Source organism: Panthera tigris, chromosome F3 (assembly GCF_018350195.1).
Source record: "Panthera tigris isolate Pti1 chromosome F3, P.tigris_Pti1_mat1.1, whole genome shotgun sequence".
Taxonomy (NCBI): Eukaryota; Metazoa; Chordata; class Mammalia; order Carnivora; family Felidae; genus Panthera; species Panthera tigris.
Window position 1 is genome coordinate 21,206,960 of NC_056678.1, and position 17,936 is coordinate 21,224,895.

Below are 17,936 nucleotides of genomic sequence, written 5' to 3' on the forward strand. Positions count from 1 at the left end.
TACCTTTGTCCGCTTTAGGTTCCCTTGCTAGCATTCAAAATTACAAGAGGAATTTCCCAAGAGTAGCAACTGTATTCTTCGATAGCTATGGTCTTACTGTAATTTTTTAAAAAATTTTTTATGTTTGTTTTTGAGAGAGAGAGACAGAGTGAAAGTGGGGGAGGGGCAGAGAGAGAGGGAGACACAATCCAAAGCAGTCTCCAGGCTCTGAGCTGTCAGCACAGAGCCTGACACGGGGCTCGAACCCATGAACGGGCAGATCATGACCTGAGCCCAAGTCGGGTGCTTGACCGACTGAGCCACCCAGGCGCCCCAATTGTGATGTTCTTAAATTCTCATCTGTTCTTATTACTCCATACCCTTCTACAACTTTGCTCAGGAAACAGCCTGTGTAATCACCACACCCCTGCACAGGACAGAAAATGAGAAGTTAAACTTTGCTGTCTTATTTTTCATATTACAGAGCCAATCACTTCTCAAAAACTATAGATTTTACTTGAGAAAAAAAAAAAAGTTTGAGAGAGCGAGTGCATGGAGGAGGAACAGAGACAGAGGGAGAAAGAATCCAAGCAGGCTTCAGGCTGGCAGCCAAGAACCCCAGGCGGGGCTAAATCCCAGGAGCCCTGATAGGACCTGAGCTGAGATCAAGAGTTGGACGCTTAACCCACCGCACCACTTAGGTGCCCCTGGATTATACTTCTATGTATCTCTTGAATCTGTTTGCGGGTCTTCACCTCTTCTATCAATGTCCTACTGCGATTAAAACAACAACAACAACAACAACAGGTTAAGAATATGTAAGATGAATTATTTTGTTCTTCCAGTACCCAAAGGCTTGATAAACCGTATAAGCCGAGAGCTGTAATTTTAGGGCCTCTGAAGTTCAGTCTTCTTATGGTTCCAAACTAGAAATGTATAGTCACAACACCGATGAAGATGGAGAAACACAAATACAATTTGCAGGAAAATTACTGTCCACCTGCTTCTGCCTTGTTTCTGCCCTTAGCCGATTTTGGTGACTGCCAGTTCATGTGTGCTCTACGAGTGCTATGTGTGTATTTTAATTGTTGGAAAATCTAGAGAAAAACTAGGGTGATGGGATAGGGTTAAAGGCTAAAATGCTCAGACAGCCAAGGTGGTTGCCTAGGAGAATTAGAAGGGGCCACAGGCATTGTGCTGGTTTTATTTTCAACACTTGCTCATATTTTTCATTGCTATTCCCCTGAACATCAGAAACCAAATCCGTCAGCACAGGACAGTAGAACGGTCCAGTTGATTTTCAAATACCATGGACTGAAGGTGTTTGGGCCGGGCTTGTACTGTGCTTGGTACTAAGGAATGGGGCTGTTGAACAAGATAAGTTCCCTTTCCTTTTAAAGTTTATTTGCTAGACTGGAGTCATCCAGACACTGGGATTCCAGCCATCATTGTTTGGCATTAAGGCTCCATCTTAACAGAAAATGATCCTTGGGGGCGGTAAGGGGCTGGGATCTCAGTTCCTCCTCTCAGTTCCCCGAGAACAGGTTTTTAAGAAGACCCAACGATGTTACTTGGGTTGGTTTCGCCTTAAGTGTAGTCTCCTTCCCTGCCTCCAGCCACAACAAGCCTAGACCTAAGAATGCTTTCAGTGTGCTGGGCCGGTTATGGGGTGGGGCAGAGGGCTGTGCTTAAGCGCCCAAGAAGACTTGTTGGAGATGTCAAGGCCAGGGGGCAGCATCGGCAAGGAAGCCTCAACTGCTGGGGACCCAGAGCTTTTGATTCCCTAATTTCTCCTTGAATTTGGCTTTTAGAAAAATATGCAGAACAACATAAAAGTGGGAGAGATCGATGGAAAAACAAATCTCTTACGGGAGGCTGGCTCCAACTCATCGATACCTGCTGTCGGGAGCCACTGAGGTCCTTCCCGGGGGAGGGGAAGAGCGACCCTGGCCACTGCTAGCGCCTGCGCACTGGCGACGACCTGCGGGCGGAAGCACCGGGATCTAGACACTTTCGCACTCCGTGAGAACGGCCCGATTAAATATTTCTGTATTCTGTTGCTGCTGAACCTATGCCGCGGTGAAAAACCCCGAATCCCCGAGTGTTGGGATTGTTTGTTAGCTGTCTCTCCGCTCCTCAGGCACCGCCCAAGACAGCCCCCAGTGAGAGTTGCGAAAGCTCGGGGTCCTGGGTTTCTATGACGACACGCAGGCGTTCCGGGAAAGGGCGAAGCGACCAGATGTCTGGCGGGAAACACAATTCACAGGTACCGGCTCCAAGTGCGTGTTTCCCATCACGTCCATTGCCGCCTGGGCGCGCCCCCTGCCCCTCCCAGAGTCCGCGGAGGCGGCGTGCTCAAGGACGCTGCGTGTCGGGAGGCCGGGGACCGGAGCTCCCCACCTGGACCGAGGGGCGCCCTTCGGGTGGGGCCCGCTGTAGGTGGGTGGGCCGAGCGTGCCCTTCCCGGCCTGGACCCAGACCCTGACCCACCCGTAGGCTTCAGTCGCGTCAGGTGATGTGAGAGAACCCAGAAGTCTCCCCAAAGAAGGAAAACCCACTCCAGATGTATTATAAACTCTGATCTTAAGACTCAAAACTCTGATCTTTGCATATTTTTCTAAAATGCATATTTTTCTTAAGCACTTAATGGGACTCCGCCCCCCCCCTTTTTTTTTTGTCTGCAGGACAGTGTGGCAAACCTGCCAAATCCCAGGACGCCGAGGATTTGTTTCTAAGTTAGCTTTTTGGAGGGACGTTCCAAATTACTAAAGAAAGTGGTAGGAGGCATTGTTGATTATGTCTCTTCCAAAAACGCCCTCCACATTGCTAACCTCCGTGTTAACGGCAGAGGGCAAAAAATTAAAAGTCTCTGCATCCAAGGAAGAGACAGGTAAAGTTCTTCATGGATCCCGCAGACATCAGTGATCACGGCCGTAGTCGGAACTCACAATCCACAATCCATTCACCTTTTTCCAGAATCTGAGTTATCAGGCTACCTTAATTAGTTGCATTTTCCAGTGCACTCGTTTCAATAAAATAAAAAAAAACCAAACATTCCTTTTATAGTATTTTTGAGTCAGAGTCCTGCCTCACTACTCCACCTAAAGACTAATTTTTGTTTTCAGATGTTGAGTTTTTTGTTTTATTTATTTATTTTGAGAGAGACAGCACAAGTGGGGAAGGGAGAGAAAGTATCCCAAGGAGGCTCTGCGCTGCCTGTACAGAGCCTGATACAGGGCCAAAACCCAGTAAACTGGGAGATCATGACCTAAGCAGAAACCAAGAGTCCCACGCTTAACTGACTATGCCACCCAGGTGCCCCAAATGATGATGAGCTTTATATTGTGTTATTATTTAAAATTTTTTATATTTATTTATTTTTTAGAGAGAGTGAGTGAACAAGCACAAGGAGGGAGGGACGGGGGGTGGGGGGGGGAACTAAGGATCCATAGCAGGCTATGTGCCGCGATGCCCAGTGAGGGGCTGGAACTCACTGTGAGATGATGCCCTGAGCCCAAGTCTGACGTTTAACCAACTGAGCTGCCCAGACGCCCAGTTTTATATTGTTTTAAATTCACCCATTTTAGGTACCAATAGTTGCATGAAACTACTTTTTTTGGTACCTGGTCTTTGACTTTAAGGAACCAGTTTGTATCGGGTTTTAGTAATTATTCTAAAGACAAGCATTCCTTACTTAAGAATTTTCATTCATATACAGATAATGCAGATCTGTACTAGAATAATAATCACCTAGACTCATTCCTACTCCCATGCTAAACTCCCTCCAACAATTTGATCTTGTTTTTAGGGAAGATTTCGCTAAAGCCCTACCCAGCATTTTTTTTTTCCTGCTGTGATATTCTAACTCCTTTTCAAACATTCAAGAGATAAAGAGATTTGGTCATGTGAACTTGAGAAGTTTTGTTGGTGAACCAGGAAGGTGTGACCTCCTTGTAGAAATTAACAGAAGCCATACTTTGTGAGGGATGCAGATCTGTTAAGAGTGACAGCCCAACCCTCCTTGACTGACTTCATAGGAAGCCTTTTCCTATTTATCCCCCCCCATCCCCCATCTTCACAATCCCTCTGCCCTAGTCAGGCTGAATGGAACATTCGTACTGTTCCTGCTCAGCCCATTTTCTCAGATGATTCCACTCTTCATTGCCGACAGTCCTAATCCTGCTTTTCCTCTTAAACCCGATTCTGATCCCTTCCACTCTACAAATGCCCCAATTCAATGTCGATTATTCTCACCTTTGACTTTACACAGAAATAATTACTCAATAATTTGACAGTTTTGAGGAGAGATCTGTCATTCTCACATCAAAGGGGAAATAGACATTTCCATCATTTTAAGACTATCCCGTTTCATTGAGCAAGTGAAGTGAGTTTAGTTTTCAATTTGGAATGTGGAATAATTGTGCATCAGTTTTTGAAGCTGTGTGTGGTGTAAAAGTGAGGGGGGCAGGCAATTTTTTTTTTCCCCTTGACAAGATGATGTTCAGTGTTTAAAATAGCGTTATGTTTCTGGCAGCTAGAAGCAGTGTTTTCTCTGTTGGAAATATACAGATGGTATTGAGGCAGCGTGGGAACCTCCGAACTAAATCTACAAAAAACTACCGCAGGTTTTTCTTTCCCGTTACTTTCTTAGGACTGCCTGAACTAAAGGAGAAAAAAACTATGGTGGATCGTTCAAAACCCCTTCCTTCATCCCTTCAGAATGAGTTCATCCCTGAGGAAGTTCTTCTTTCTCTGGCCTCTGCAGCCAATGCTGGTCCTTGTCCTGAAAACTTACTGCCTCCTAAGAAGACTAAAACCCCAAAGGTGAACATACACATACATCGAGTACTTGGGAACACCTGTCTTCTTGGTATCCAGCTCATTAAGTATTTATTGAGCGTGTTATTGTTAAAAACCAAAATTCAACTGAGTAAATTTGAAGACCTAATTGGCTTTCTTCAGCAATTCATGAATCGGGCAGCATCCCATATAGGAAGTGGAAAGGAGTTCTGAGGAACTGTACAAAATAGAGGGCTTTTACTGGTAGAAGGGGTCAGGGACAAGGAAGTCATTAACAAAAGAAAGGATTATTTCAGGCAAGGTCATCTTCCCCTTGGGGGAAGGGTGGGAGCCTATCAGGCTGATTACCTCACTTGTGCTGATCAGGAACTTCCAGCTGATGGGCTTAAAACGCCCCTTTGGGAGATGCCAGAACTGCGGTTAGGTAAGATGTTACGGAAATGTTGGTTTGCTGATGTGGGGCTTAGCCCATCTTACTCCATTTTGGGCCTGTTGTTTCTTTTTTTAACACTATGTTATTCTTGATTGTCTTTCAAAATACTTTAAAATTAATTTCCTAGTTTGAAAACTAAAATCGTTTGTACCAGTGTTGCCAAGGAAATGCTTTTTTTTTTTATTGAGAATTACATGTTTATTTTTTTTATTTTATTATTTTTTTAATATATGAAATTTATTGTCAGATTGGTTTCCATACAACACCCAGTGCTCATCCCAAAAGGTGCCCTCCTCAATACCCATCACCCACCCTCCCCTCCCTACCACCCCCCATCAACCCTCAGTTTGTTCTCAGTTTTTAACAGTCTCTTATGCTTTGGCTCTCTCCCACTCTAACCTCTTTTTTTTTTTTTTTTTTTTTCCTTCCCCTCCCCCATGGAAATGCTTTTTTAAATGTGATTTACCTAAGCGAGCATTACTACTCTTAGTCTTGATATTTTCCTTTCACTTTGGAATTGTCCTAGTTTCACTTTTCGTCCACAGTATTGAATGAGAATTCTTTTTCTCCTCAGACTATCCAACTGCCCTTAATGTAAACCTTGGAAAGGATTAAGGATTGATTTCATTTGACTACAGCGCCCTCTGCTGTGTATTCATATATTTGCTTTTTTTATCCCCAGGGCACTCTTCCGCGTCCGACTGACCAAGTCTGGCATCACCCTATTCGAAGAACTAAGTTCAAGTACCTGATTGACCATCCTGTCTCCCTAACGGGTGCTGGAAGGTAAAGAGGCAGATGCAGATGAATTGAGTCATTTTCTCATTTTATCTCATTTCTTTGGGAGCATCACAGTTGGAAAAATCATAGAATCAAAGATTTTAAGTTTAAAGCCTGCAGTATATTTGATGAAGCAGAATACAATCTGAAGAAGGTACAGGACCATCCTTCTGTGTGTCTGGTTATTATCTCTACCTACTTTTGGTTTGTTTAGATTTGCTTTTGCATGCCTTTCTGTGCTTGTCCTCACTCTTCTGTCCCTTGTCGTCCCCTAGTAAAAGAGACCAGATCTGATAGAGTGCCTTTAATGCCTCTTCGCCTGTTCATTTAAGAAGAGTGAGGTAGCATAGCTTCATGAAAACCTTGAAAAGCAAGTGCTTACTCCCTGGTTTTCCTCGGAGTGAAAGCTTAACTTTTACACTGTTTCAGATCAAATCAGCAAGCACTATTTGTTGTTTTTATACCATTCCTAAAAATATTCTAAATGTCACCATTTTCCCTGGGAGGATTGCGACCTGCTCATTTTCTCTGCCTGGTCCATTTATCAGTTGTATGCCCCTCATGAGACCGCTTCATCTGAAAGAAATGTTGCATAGGTTATTTAGTCTGAGTTCCATTTGCTCATTTGTAGGAAGAGAATAGTGGACTTACTCCATTTTGTGTACCTCCCAGGGATATTGTGAAAGAAGGTATTATAAAGGAGATAATGGACAATGCTGTCTAGCTAGCTAGCTAGCTATCAAGCTCTACACCCGACATGGGGCTTGAACTCACGACCCTGAGGTCGGGAGTTGCATGCTCCACCAACTGAACCAGCCAGCTGCCGGTAAATATAAGCTGCTATTACCCAGCTATGTCTCAGTGCTAGAAAAAGTGGCAGGAACTTGGGCTATTAACTTTTATGTCCTGGGGCTTTAGTGTCAAAATATCTATACTTTATACCTTCAGATCATGGTTGTAATTATTAGTAGTAATAATTGGTAGTTACGAGATGTTTGAAGTACTTTGAAAAAAATAATAAGCTATATCTGAATGTGGCAATAACCCGACATTAAAGTTCTAATGTCAAATGGCTTCTGACTTGGAAGTTTTAAACCATGAAGATCCTCACTGTGGTAAAAAGGATAATGGCCTTCCCCCAGATGTTCTCACTGTAGCTCAGGACCTGAGTACATACCTTACATAGCAAAAGACACTCTGCAGATGTGATTGAGGTTAAGGACTTTGCCATGGAGAGATTACCTGGATTCTTGGGATGGCCCAACCTAATTGCCTCAGTCTTCAGAGTGGAGAAAGAAGGAAGTTGAGTGGTTGGAGAGATGAGGTGGAAGGAGGACAGATTCAAAGCGCGAGAGGGAAGGGATTCAGCCTACGGTTGCTGGCTTTGCAGATGGAGGAGGGGAGGATACAAGCTAAGAATTGCTGTTGGCCTCTAGAAGCTGGGTATGGCCCTCAGCTGCCAACTTTCCAGGAAACAGGGACCTCGGTCCTAGTACTGGAAGAAATTTGAGTTAACTCCAGTGGACGTGGAAATGGATCTTCCCCTAGAGCATCCAGAAAGGAGTGCAGCCCTGCAGACACCTTGATTTTACCCCGTGAGACCCATGTTGCGCTTCTGACCCACAGACTGTAAGATAATAAACCTGTGTTGTTTAAGCCGCTAAGTTTGTGGTGATTCATTACGGCGCCAGTAGAAACCTAGTACATGTATGCATGTATGACATGAGAAAGCTTGTACATGTATACATGTATGACATGAGAAAGCTTGTCTAGCAACCTTAAATATTTAGAGCACAGCAGTAAAATAGAAAACAACCCAGCAAATAGCCTCTGAGTAATATTTTTCAACAGCTTTATCAGTCAGAGTAGAGGGCAGAAAATAAAACCTATCTTAGGCAGCAAATCAACTATTTACAAGGGCTAAAGGAGCAGGTGTGAAGCACTACTTTTGGGAATAAGGCTCAGAACAGAATGGAATTCACCCCTGGTGCAGGCTACTTACCTCCAAGGCTGCGAGAAGAGGGCCCCTTGGGGCCCCTGTCAGTTAAGCATCTGATTCTTGATTTTAGTTCCAGTCATGATCCCAGGGTGGTGGAATCGAGCCCTACATCAGGCTCAATGTGAGTGTGGAGACTGCTTGAGATTCTCTCCCTCTCTCTGCCCCTCTCACCTACTCATGCATGCTCTCTCTCTCAAATTAAAAAAAAAGTGTATGCCCCCTTGAACAGACATTTGTCCAAAGAAGATAAAACGAGCCAATATGCACATGAAAAGATGCTCAATATCATCAGCCATAAGGAAATGCAAATCAAACCACGAAGAGATGCTATTTCACACCTGCTAGGATGACCATAGTCAAAAAGCAGACGATAACGGGCATTTATGAGGATGCAGAGACGTTGAAAGTGTCAGACGTTGCTGGTGGGAATGTAAAGTGGAGCAGCCTCTTTGGGAAACAGTTTGGCAGTTCCTCAAAAATGTAAACATAGGCCCCTCATATGACCCAGCAATTCCACTCCTAGCTGTGTACCCAAGAGAATTGACAAGATATGTCTGCACAAAAACTTGCATGAGTGTTCATGGCAGTATTATTCGTGCAGCCAAAACGTGGAAACAAACCAACTGTCCATCAATTGCTGAAAAAATAAACAAAATGTCATCTACCATAGAATATCATTCAGCCATAAAAAGGAATGTAGTACTGATACGGGCTACAACACTGACGAACCTTGAAAACGTGCTACGTGAAGGAAGCCAGTCATAAAAGGGCACATGTGTGTTTCTGTTTCTATGAAATGTCCAAGATAGGCAAATCCGTAGAGACAAAATTAGATAACTGGTTGCTGGGGGTGAGGCTGGGGAGGAGAGTGGGGAATTACTGCTAGTGGGTAAGGATTTTTTGGGGAGATGATAAAAATAGTCTAGAACTAGATTCTGGTGGTCGTTATGCAACTTAATGAATATATTAAAACCTGTAAATTGTGAATATAGTAAAAACTTGTGACTAAACTAAAAACTTGTAAATTGTACTCTTTAAAAAGGTGAATTTTGGGCGCCTGGGTGGCTCAGTCGGTTGAGCGTCCGACTTGGGCTCAGGTCATGATCTCACAGCTTGTGGGTTCGAGCCCCGCGTCGGGCTCTGTGCTGACTGCTCAGAGCCTGGAGCCTGTTTCAGATTCTGTGTCTCCCTCTCTCTGACCCTCCCCCGTTCATGCTCTGTCTCTCTCTGTCTCAAAAATAAACATTAAAAAAAAATTAAAAAAAAAAAAGTGAATTTTATGGTATGTGAATGATACTGCAATAATAAGCAAAAAAAGTCCCCTTAACTGTGATCCAAGGATCAAGAAGCTGAGATCATAGAGCTGTTACTGCTGTCACTGTAATGCCCCTCTGGATCTGGGTAGCTGGAGAGTGGATTCTGGCATGTTGCTTCAGGAAAACCACTTCTCCATGGTGTTGCTGGCAAAATCCACTGAAAGCATGACAAGAAAATGGCTTCTCTCTCACTTCTACCTCTAAAATCTTGCAAAAGTGCATCTACTGTGGAACTTATTTATTTTTAAATACGGAATGCTTCACGAATTTGCATGGCATCATTGCACAGGGGTCATGCTAATCTTCTCTGTATTGTCCCAATTTTAGTATATGTGCTGCCGAAGTGAGCGCTACTTGTGGAGCTTAATTCATGCCCAGAACCCTGGCTGCAGGGGTGTCTGGGAAAGTGCTTTCCAACCCTTCCATCCGAAGAAGGTATCCTCCCTGCCACCCCCCCCACCGACCCCCAACATCAGTGCCTGCCATATTCCGGTACTGACCTAGGTTTCAGAAACATAAACCAGACTGTCCTCAAGACACTTCTAGCTTAAGAAGTCATTACCTGAATCGTCAAGAAAAGATTATATTGAGTTACACATATTCTGTTCAAGAAAGCCACAGAGTTTTAAATACATTTTAGAAAGACAATGTTTTTCAAAAAGCATACCGCAGAGATTTGGAAAATCACTATCTCTGAAATACCTCATTCCCTGACAACTTCAGATAAAAGACATGCTTATTTGTGAACATAACTCAACCAGTGTTGATTTGAAGAAAACATTTGAAGGATGAATTTAGTTTGATAATGTTTTTATCCAGTTTTCATATTGTGGATCAGAATCAAAGTTGTTTTTGTTTTTTGCTTTTTTTCTAAATAAAAATAGGTTTTCCAGAAGAGTGGAAGCAGGTGATTTTCCACAAGAGTTTTATGAGAAATAAAGCATATCTCTATTTTTTAATGAAAAGTTATATTCCAACAAATAGACCAAATGTCTCCCCTAAAAATAAAGATAACCAATAATTTAATAGAAATATAAAGCCTCCTAAAATTACTCTGAGAAAATTTGAATGACATTTACCAAACCAATATTTCCCTTCAAAAGATGTATTTGTGTATGTATGTGAACCATTCATTGTTTTTAGCTAACAAAGTTGTATTGGCCAATTTCTGGCAGTTACTGGTGTAATAATGACTAACGTCCCATCATCCTGAGAGCGTCTTTCTGAAAAAACAACTTTATTGAGATATCTTTGGCACAAAAATTGTGTATATTTAAGGTGTACAATTTGATGTTTTAATAAATGTATACATTGTGAAAAGATCACCATCAAGCTAAATAACTTATCTGTCACCTCTATATAGTTAGCATTTATGTGTGTGTGTGTGGTAAGAAGATTAAATTTAAGATATATTAGCACATTTCAAATGTACAATAGAGTATTGCTAATTAACATCACCATGCTGTACATTAGATCTCCAGAACTCATTCATCTTGCATAACTGAAACTTTGTATTTTTTGACCAACATCTCCTCATTTCTCCCCCTCCCTTTATACCCTCATTTGACATATGAATGAAATCATACAGTGTTTGTTTTTGTCTGGCTTATTTCACTTGGCATAATGTTCTCCAGCTTCACCCATGCTATCACAAATGGCAGGATTTCCTTTTTATTTTTATTTATTTATTTAAATGTTTTATTTATTTAAATGTTTTATTTATTTTTGAAAGAGAGAGAGAGAGTACAAGTGGGGGAGGGGCAGAGAGAGAGGGAGACACAGAATCCGAAGAAGGTTCTAGGCTCTGAGCTGTCATGTCAGCACAGGATTTCCTTTTTAAAGGCTGAATAACATTTCAGTGTGTGTGTGTGTGTGTGTGTGTGTGTGTGTGTGTGTGTGTGTACATTTCTTCATTCATTCGCTAATGGACATTCAAGTTGTTTCCATATGTAGGCTATTGTGAATAATGCAGCAGTGAACATGGAAGTGTAGATATCTTGTCAAGAACCAGGTTATTTTCCTTTGGGTATAAACCCAGAAGTGGGGTTGGTAGATCATATGGTAGTTCTGTTGTTTATTTTTTAAAGGAAGCTCCATACTATTTTTCATAATGGCTATACCAATTATAATTGGAGGGACAGACATGTGAAAATCACGTGCAGTAAGTGACATGATTATAACTGTGCTATAGGACGATGAATCTGGAAGAAGTGTGTAGAATATACTAGAGAGACTTGAGAATCCACATTAAAAAGTATGGACAGCTTGGACTAGTGATTTGGCATTGGCAAGAGACAATAGGATCCAATACTAGAGTGATAATGAGGGTGACTGTAAAATTAATGAGTGTTAGTGATATATGGAAATTAGGGCAATGGATGGGAAGGAATCAACTGTATATGCTGAGATTTTGATGAATGGAGTGGTGGTACTTCCTGACAGAATTAGTGAGGATAGGAGGGTGAAAAGTTAGAATGGAGCGAGAATTATCCAGTGGTATATATATAGAGAGGTAACAAATGTGATAAGGTGAGATTTGATGGCATTGCTTAGAGAGAAAGCATAGGGAAAGAAGACAGAGGGATGAGGTCAGAATGTTGCAGAACATTTCCCTTTAGTAGGCGGGAGGTCATAGAGAAGTCCAAGAAGGAGTAGTTACGGCAAAAGAACAAGGAGAATCCAATAGCACAGAGGATAGAGGAAAGGAGAGTGTTTTTAAAAAGAGAGATGATCAACCCTGGGAAATATTAAAGGGAAATAGTGGAAGGGAAGAACTGATGAGTTAGCAGTGGAAAGTCATCAGCTTTTTAGAGTGGTTTCAAAGAGATGGAGATGGAAATCAAGATTGCAAGGAAATTTCAAGGAATCTGATGTTTAACAGAGTGAGAGATCCATTGATCAATAAATAGGTCGTGATAACATGACAGCAGTGCATGGTCAAGGGAAGATTTTTAGAAGGGGAAGAGACTTGAGTTATAGACCAAAGGGAGTATTCCAAGAGAGGGGGAGACACACAGAAAGCAGACTGATGGAATGAGATCCCAAAGGACGTGGCTAAGGATGAAATCAAGGACATCAATGGAGGAAATAACCCTGGGGAAGAGAATGTATCTTAGCCTGAAGTTGAAGGAGGGGAAAGAATTTGTGAAGTGAATGAGAAATGTGAGGTGGAGAAGAGGAAGAGTGGGATGGGGGTGGGGGTGGTTCATGTCTAATACCTCAGCTGTCTTAGTGACGTATGAGGACAGGAGACTGGTTCTGTGTCCCTTCTCATGCACTAGAAGGACCTTACCTACTCTTATCCAGTAGCCAGACAGAAAATTTATTTTGTGAATATATTTTTCTTATTTTTTAGGGATATTTCTTTTCTGTATGATGTTAAATATGTTAAAGGAGAGACTAGGGAGAGTTCGCTTTGTCCCCCACGTTTGGACCGTTCATTACAGTCAAATGATGGTGTCATTGTGCCTCATAAGGTAAATAGAGTATTTGACAAATAATTTCCTCTTTCTGTACTTAAAAAAATCATTTCCTCAAAATATAAAGCAATGTTGTACTATAACTGTATTGCTTATTAGTTTTTGTAGCACTTTCTAATTATTTCTAGGAAAGGGTATTTAGTGTGAAAAGATCTAGAATACCTTATTTATCTAAGTGGATAACTATATAACTATAGTTATAAATTAGTTATAAACTAGTTATAAACTAGTTATAAACTAGTTTCTAGTTAAATCTAGAAAATACAGTATAGGAGACTGGATTTTTTTAAAATTTACTGTTTAAGGCTGTAGAATTCTTATCTTTGGCATATTGCTAAGGTGAATTTTAGAGTCAGTGGGTTACTGAATGTAGGGACATGTGTAAATAATACTAAAACCAAGGCTCTTTAATTTATGGTTATTTTTTTAATGTGTTCTCTGCTAACAGTTTTTTACTACTTGCCATGATCCATATTAGTTACTGATACTGTTCTCTCTGTAATCAAAATCGCTTAACTTAATAAATAGTATCCCTTTGGGATAGGAGTGTTGATTTATGCAATTCAGTTTTTTCATTTACTAATGTTTTCGTTCTTGTCCATCTTTCTTTTTAAGCCAAAGAAAATAACAGACACTTTGATTCCTGAAGAATTTCATATTGTGTCAAATACAGGAGTTTCAGGTTTGGAGTGTTATGATGAGTGAGTACTGTGATATGCACACACTGCCTATCTGACAGGTGAAACTGTTTCCTCCTTCCCAGACACAGAAGAACCTGAAAACGGTGCACCCATATCTACACTGAAATAGGGAAACATTTGGCTTTCCTTCCTAAATTTAAGAAAGGTGCCAAAAACTAATGAAAAAGTTTTACTGAAAAAAGTTTCGGATTTCACTGGTCAAATTGTTCTGTGTCTTTCCCTACTGTTTAATTTTGAAATAAACAATTGATCTTTAAAAAAAAGAAAAAGGAGCTTTGTTCTGAATGCTTGCCTGTGCCTCTTTAGCAATGGGTTTTGAGCCATGGCCATAGAGACAAAGGAAAGTAGCCCTGTGAGCTGACATCTCATAACTAACACACCCTTGATGGCTTCGCTCCAGCCTGTGCACTTGTCATCTCCAGTTTTCTTTGTCATTCTGCTTATGGGGTGAAAACTGGGATCTTGCTTATATTTGCTGAAACAGTGTGTGAATGTTTCATAGTTTAAACAACAAGAACTTTGGACTAAGGTCTTATAACAAAATCTCCAGAGGCTGTCTTGCCAGTTCATGTTATACGACATGTCCTTATGATAGTGGCTTTCAGAACAATATTTTGCCAAAGAGAACTAAATGGAATTTATTTGGGGGGGGAATTTTTATTTTTATATAATTTCAAAAATTATATAAAAGTTATAAAAATAGGAAGGACAAGGAGCTCTCATGTACTCTATTTTAACTCACTGAGTATTTACATTTTGCCTTATTTGTTTTAAAATACACATATACATAAATACATTAAAACTATTCAAAAGTAAGTTGGAGATGTCCTGACCTGTTATCATCAAATATTTCAGTGTAAATTTCCTAACAACCCACCAGCTGTAGATATTTTTGATGACTTTTTTAGCGTCATCATTTCTCATCTGTTTATTAGTTAGCATTTTACCATATGGACTCAAGGATTTCTTTTTTTTTTTTTTTCCCCCCAGGGAGTTATAATTCTTTACTGCAATTATTTATTTTTATGTTCAAAACTTCTTTGATTTGGCCAGTGTTAGCTCCTTTGATCTGGCTTGTATTCTCTTTGGACATGTCCCCATCATTCTTTGAGTGTTTCCTTATTTTCTGATTCAATAAGATTTCCAGGTTCGCCCTGTATTTCCCAACTCAGGCTGTGGAATGAGCTATGTCGCTTCTCCTGGGAGTACTGATTCCTTTTGGTGGAGAATGGTACTTAGAAATCACGATCTAGATAGTGGGTGTGTCCGTTGCTCCTGGGGTATCATTGCTTCTGGTTTCTCTCGTTCTTGAAACTTTATTTTGAATTTTTATGTTCTCTGGAGATTTTTCAGTGATCTAAATTCTGAAAGTGGACCTTATTAACCAACTTGAGTTCTGGCAAGGGACAGAACCAAAGAAAATGCTTATTAACTAGGGGAAGAAAAAGATACATAAATAATAATGAATTAGATGAATTACCATGTGGTTCTCATTGTGATACTCATTTAAATGTAAATTTAAATGTGACACTCATTTAGATATGGTTGGGAGTTAGGTAGACTGGGTTCTAGTTTCATCCTTGCTTATTTATTTTATAACCTGTTTCATTACTTAACTTTGTTGACTTCGGTGTTCTTAGAACACCCTTCCACCTTTGAAAAGGCATTTAAAAAGAAGAATCAAGAAAGTTTTCATATTTTAACATATGAAGAATGTGATTAAAGTTCCTTTAGTGAAAATATTCCAAATATGATAAATATCATTACATCTGTGTCTGTAGATATGTAGCTATGATCTTGTGTGTAAAATGATGCACTGTTTTGATTGCCTCCGACCTTCTCCATTTGATTAGGTTTTAGGTTCATCACGTTGTCATATGTGATAAACAGGCCAGTTAATTTTCTCCCAATAATATTGACCCGTTTTATTTATTGCAGCAAATATACTACTCTCCTCACAGATAATGAAAACAGGCTATTGCTCTTCCCATCCATGTAAGTATGGTTTATATTTGAAAGTATTTCTTAGAAGGAAAATATGCATATTTTTATTTTTCATAGTACTTTGTTATACAGAAAATATTAAAATTGTAGCAGAAACCCAATAATTGTCCATATAATTTAAATAATTGTCCATATAATTTAAATAATTAAATTCTAGCATTTAATCAGTGTTTTCATTTATCCAATTGCATATTCACCTTTACATATTTATAATATTTAAGTACTGCAAAATATTTTTTTTAGTTTTAAATTTCTTTCTTCTAAAATTTTATTTTACTGTGGAAGGAACACTTAACATGAGATCTATCTTCTTAATTTTTTTTCAATACAGTGTCAATGAGTCTAGGCAACGTTGTACAGCAGACGTCTGCTACTGTTGTCTCCTTTTTCCTTCTTCTTACCTCTCCTTTTCTTCCTATCTTCTCTCTTATCTTTCCTCCCTTTTCTTTTCTTACACTGTGAAGTAACCAGGATTAACAGGTTGGTATTTACCTCTCCACATTTTTCCTCTGTTCTTACAATCCTACACAATAAGTGTAGAGAATTTTTGGAGGGAACTATTATTTTCTTTACAAAAAAGAGGATCATACTGTTTACATTTTCTCTTTCCTTTTTCTTCTTCTTTTTTTAATATTAGTACTGGTATAACCCACTAGATCAGTACAAGCGCTACTAGATGTAGTAGGGCTAATGCTTTAAAATATCACAAATATTCGATACTGTATACGTTTTCTGTATATTATATTCTTTTTGTCAGGTGAGGATGACCTGTTATAACACTAATATCATAAGTCTGCCGCCTTAATCTTTTAGGAAACCTAATAAAAGAGTAGAAGTGGTCCAACTGAATGATGTGATGGACGCCATGCTAGAGAGGGCTGGTGTGGAGAATCAGGAATATACAGGGCCAACCAAGGTAATTGCAAAGATCATTGTAACCTAGTGGTTACGAGCATACATTCTGAGGGGCGCCTGGATGGCTCAGTCAGTTGAGCGGCCGACTTTGGCTCAGGTCATGATCTCACGGCTTGTGAGTTAGAGCCCCGCGTTGGGCCCTGTGCTGACAGCTCGGAGCCTGGAGCCTGCTTCCCATTCTGTGTCTTCCTCTCTCTCTGCCCCTCCCCCTCTCATGCTCTGTCTCTCTCTGTCTCAGAAATAAATAAACATTAAAAAAAAAAAAAGCATGCATTCTGGGAGCCAGAAAGACTGGATTGAAACCCTACCCTGCCATTTATTAGTTAGTGAACTTAGACAAATCATTTAATGTATTTGTGCCTCAATATCGTCATCTTTACATTAGAGGTAATATCTCATGAAGCGAAAAATAGAACTATCCTACGGTTCAGCAGTTGCACTATTAGGTATTTACTGAAAGGATACAAAAATACATATTCAAAAGGGTACATGAACCCCAAGTTTATAGCAGTACTATCAACAATAGCCTAACTATCGAGGGAGCCCAAATAACCATCAACTGATGGATGGATAAAGAAGATGTGGTATATATATACAATAGAATATTACTTAACCATCAAAAAGAATGAAATCTTGCCATTTGCAATGGCATGGATGGAGCTAGAATGTATTACACTAAGTGAAATAAGACAGACAAATATCATATGATTTCACTAATATATGGAATTTAAGAAACAAAACATGATGAACATATGGGAAAAAGGTGGAAAAAAGAAAAGAGGGAAACAAACCACAAGAGACTTTTACCGATAGAGAACAAACTGAGGGTTGATGGAGGGAGGTGGATGGGAGATGGGCTAGATGGGTGTTGGGTATTAAGGAGGACATTTGTTGGGATGAGCACTGGATGTTGAATCACTGAACGGTGCTCCTGAAACCAATATTGTGCTGTATGTTAACTAACTAAAATTTATATAAAATAAAATAAATTACAGGTAATAATAATATCTACTTCATAGGACTGTTGAGATTAAATAGCATATGAATATAAAAGGTTTCGATAGTGCTTGGCATGTAATAGACACTGTATAACTGTTAGTATTATTATTACCGTATTTCATTGACTATAAGGTACCACTGATTATAAGCCCCTTATTATTTTATGTACCATTACCAAACATTGCCAATTAAACCATGCTTTCTTACCACTTAAATTTTTATTTTGTTAATGAAAAGAGCTCTTTCAATCTTACATAATTATAGATATTTTTCTTTATGCAGGCCCTTTCTGTTTTGTAAATTTTTATTTTTACAGAATTTGAAACTTATAGACAAGTTCAGTATAAGACATTTCTATGTAAGCTTTACCCAAATTCTCTAGTAGTTTACATTGTGTCCTACTTGCTTATTCGTTCTCTCTTCCCCCCTTCATACATATCCTTATATGTATATATTTTTTCTGAACTATTTTAGAGTAAGCTGGTGACATCATGCCTCTTTATCACCAAACATTTCAGGGTGTATTTCCTA

General features: G+C 39.8%; 1 protein-coding gene and 1 non-coding gene across 4 annotated transcripts in view; one reads left to right on the forward strand and one right to left on the reverse strand.

The window, feature by feature from the left end:
- The first annotated feature begins 1,693 nt into the window (after window positions 1-1,693).
- Window positions 1,694-17,936, forward strand: part of AXDND1 (axonemal dynein light chain domain containing 1) — an 88,238-nt gene continuing 71,995 nt past the window's right edge. The window contains exons 1-8 of one of the 3 annotated variants that reach the window (XM_042976478.1): window positions 1,694-2,258; window positions 2,664-2,869; window positions 4,631-4,803; window positions 5,895-5,998; window positions 12,663-12,783; window positions 13,402-13,487; window positions 15,426-15,482; window positions 16,305-16,407. In XM_042976478.1, coding sequence (XP_042832412.1) covers window positions 2,776-2,869; window positions 4,631-4,803; window positions 5,895-5,998; window positions 12,663-12,783; window positions 13,402-13,487; window positions 15,426-15,482; window positions 16,305-16,407 — 738 coding nt within the window. In that variant the 5' untranslated portion in view covers window positions 1,694-2,258; window positions 2,664-2,775. The remainder of the gene's footprint in view (window positions 2,259-2,663; window positions 2,870-4,630; window positions 4,804-5,894; window positions 5,999-12,662; window positions 12,784-13,401; window positions 13,488-15,425; window positions 15,483-16,304; window positions 16,408-17,936) is intronic. The other 2 variants (XM_007096244.3, XM_042976479.1) reach the window with 2 other exon arrangements.
- LOC122236087 lies at window positions 9,552-9,658 on the reverse strand. The gene has a single exon (XR_006214286.1). It is a non-coding gene; the product is annotated as a U6 spliceosomal RNA (small nuclear RNA).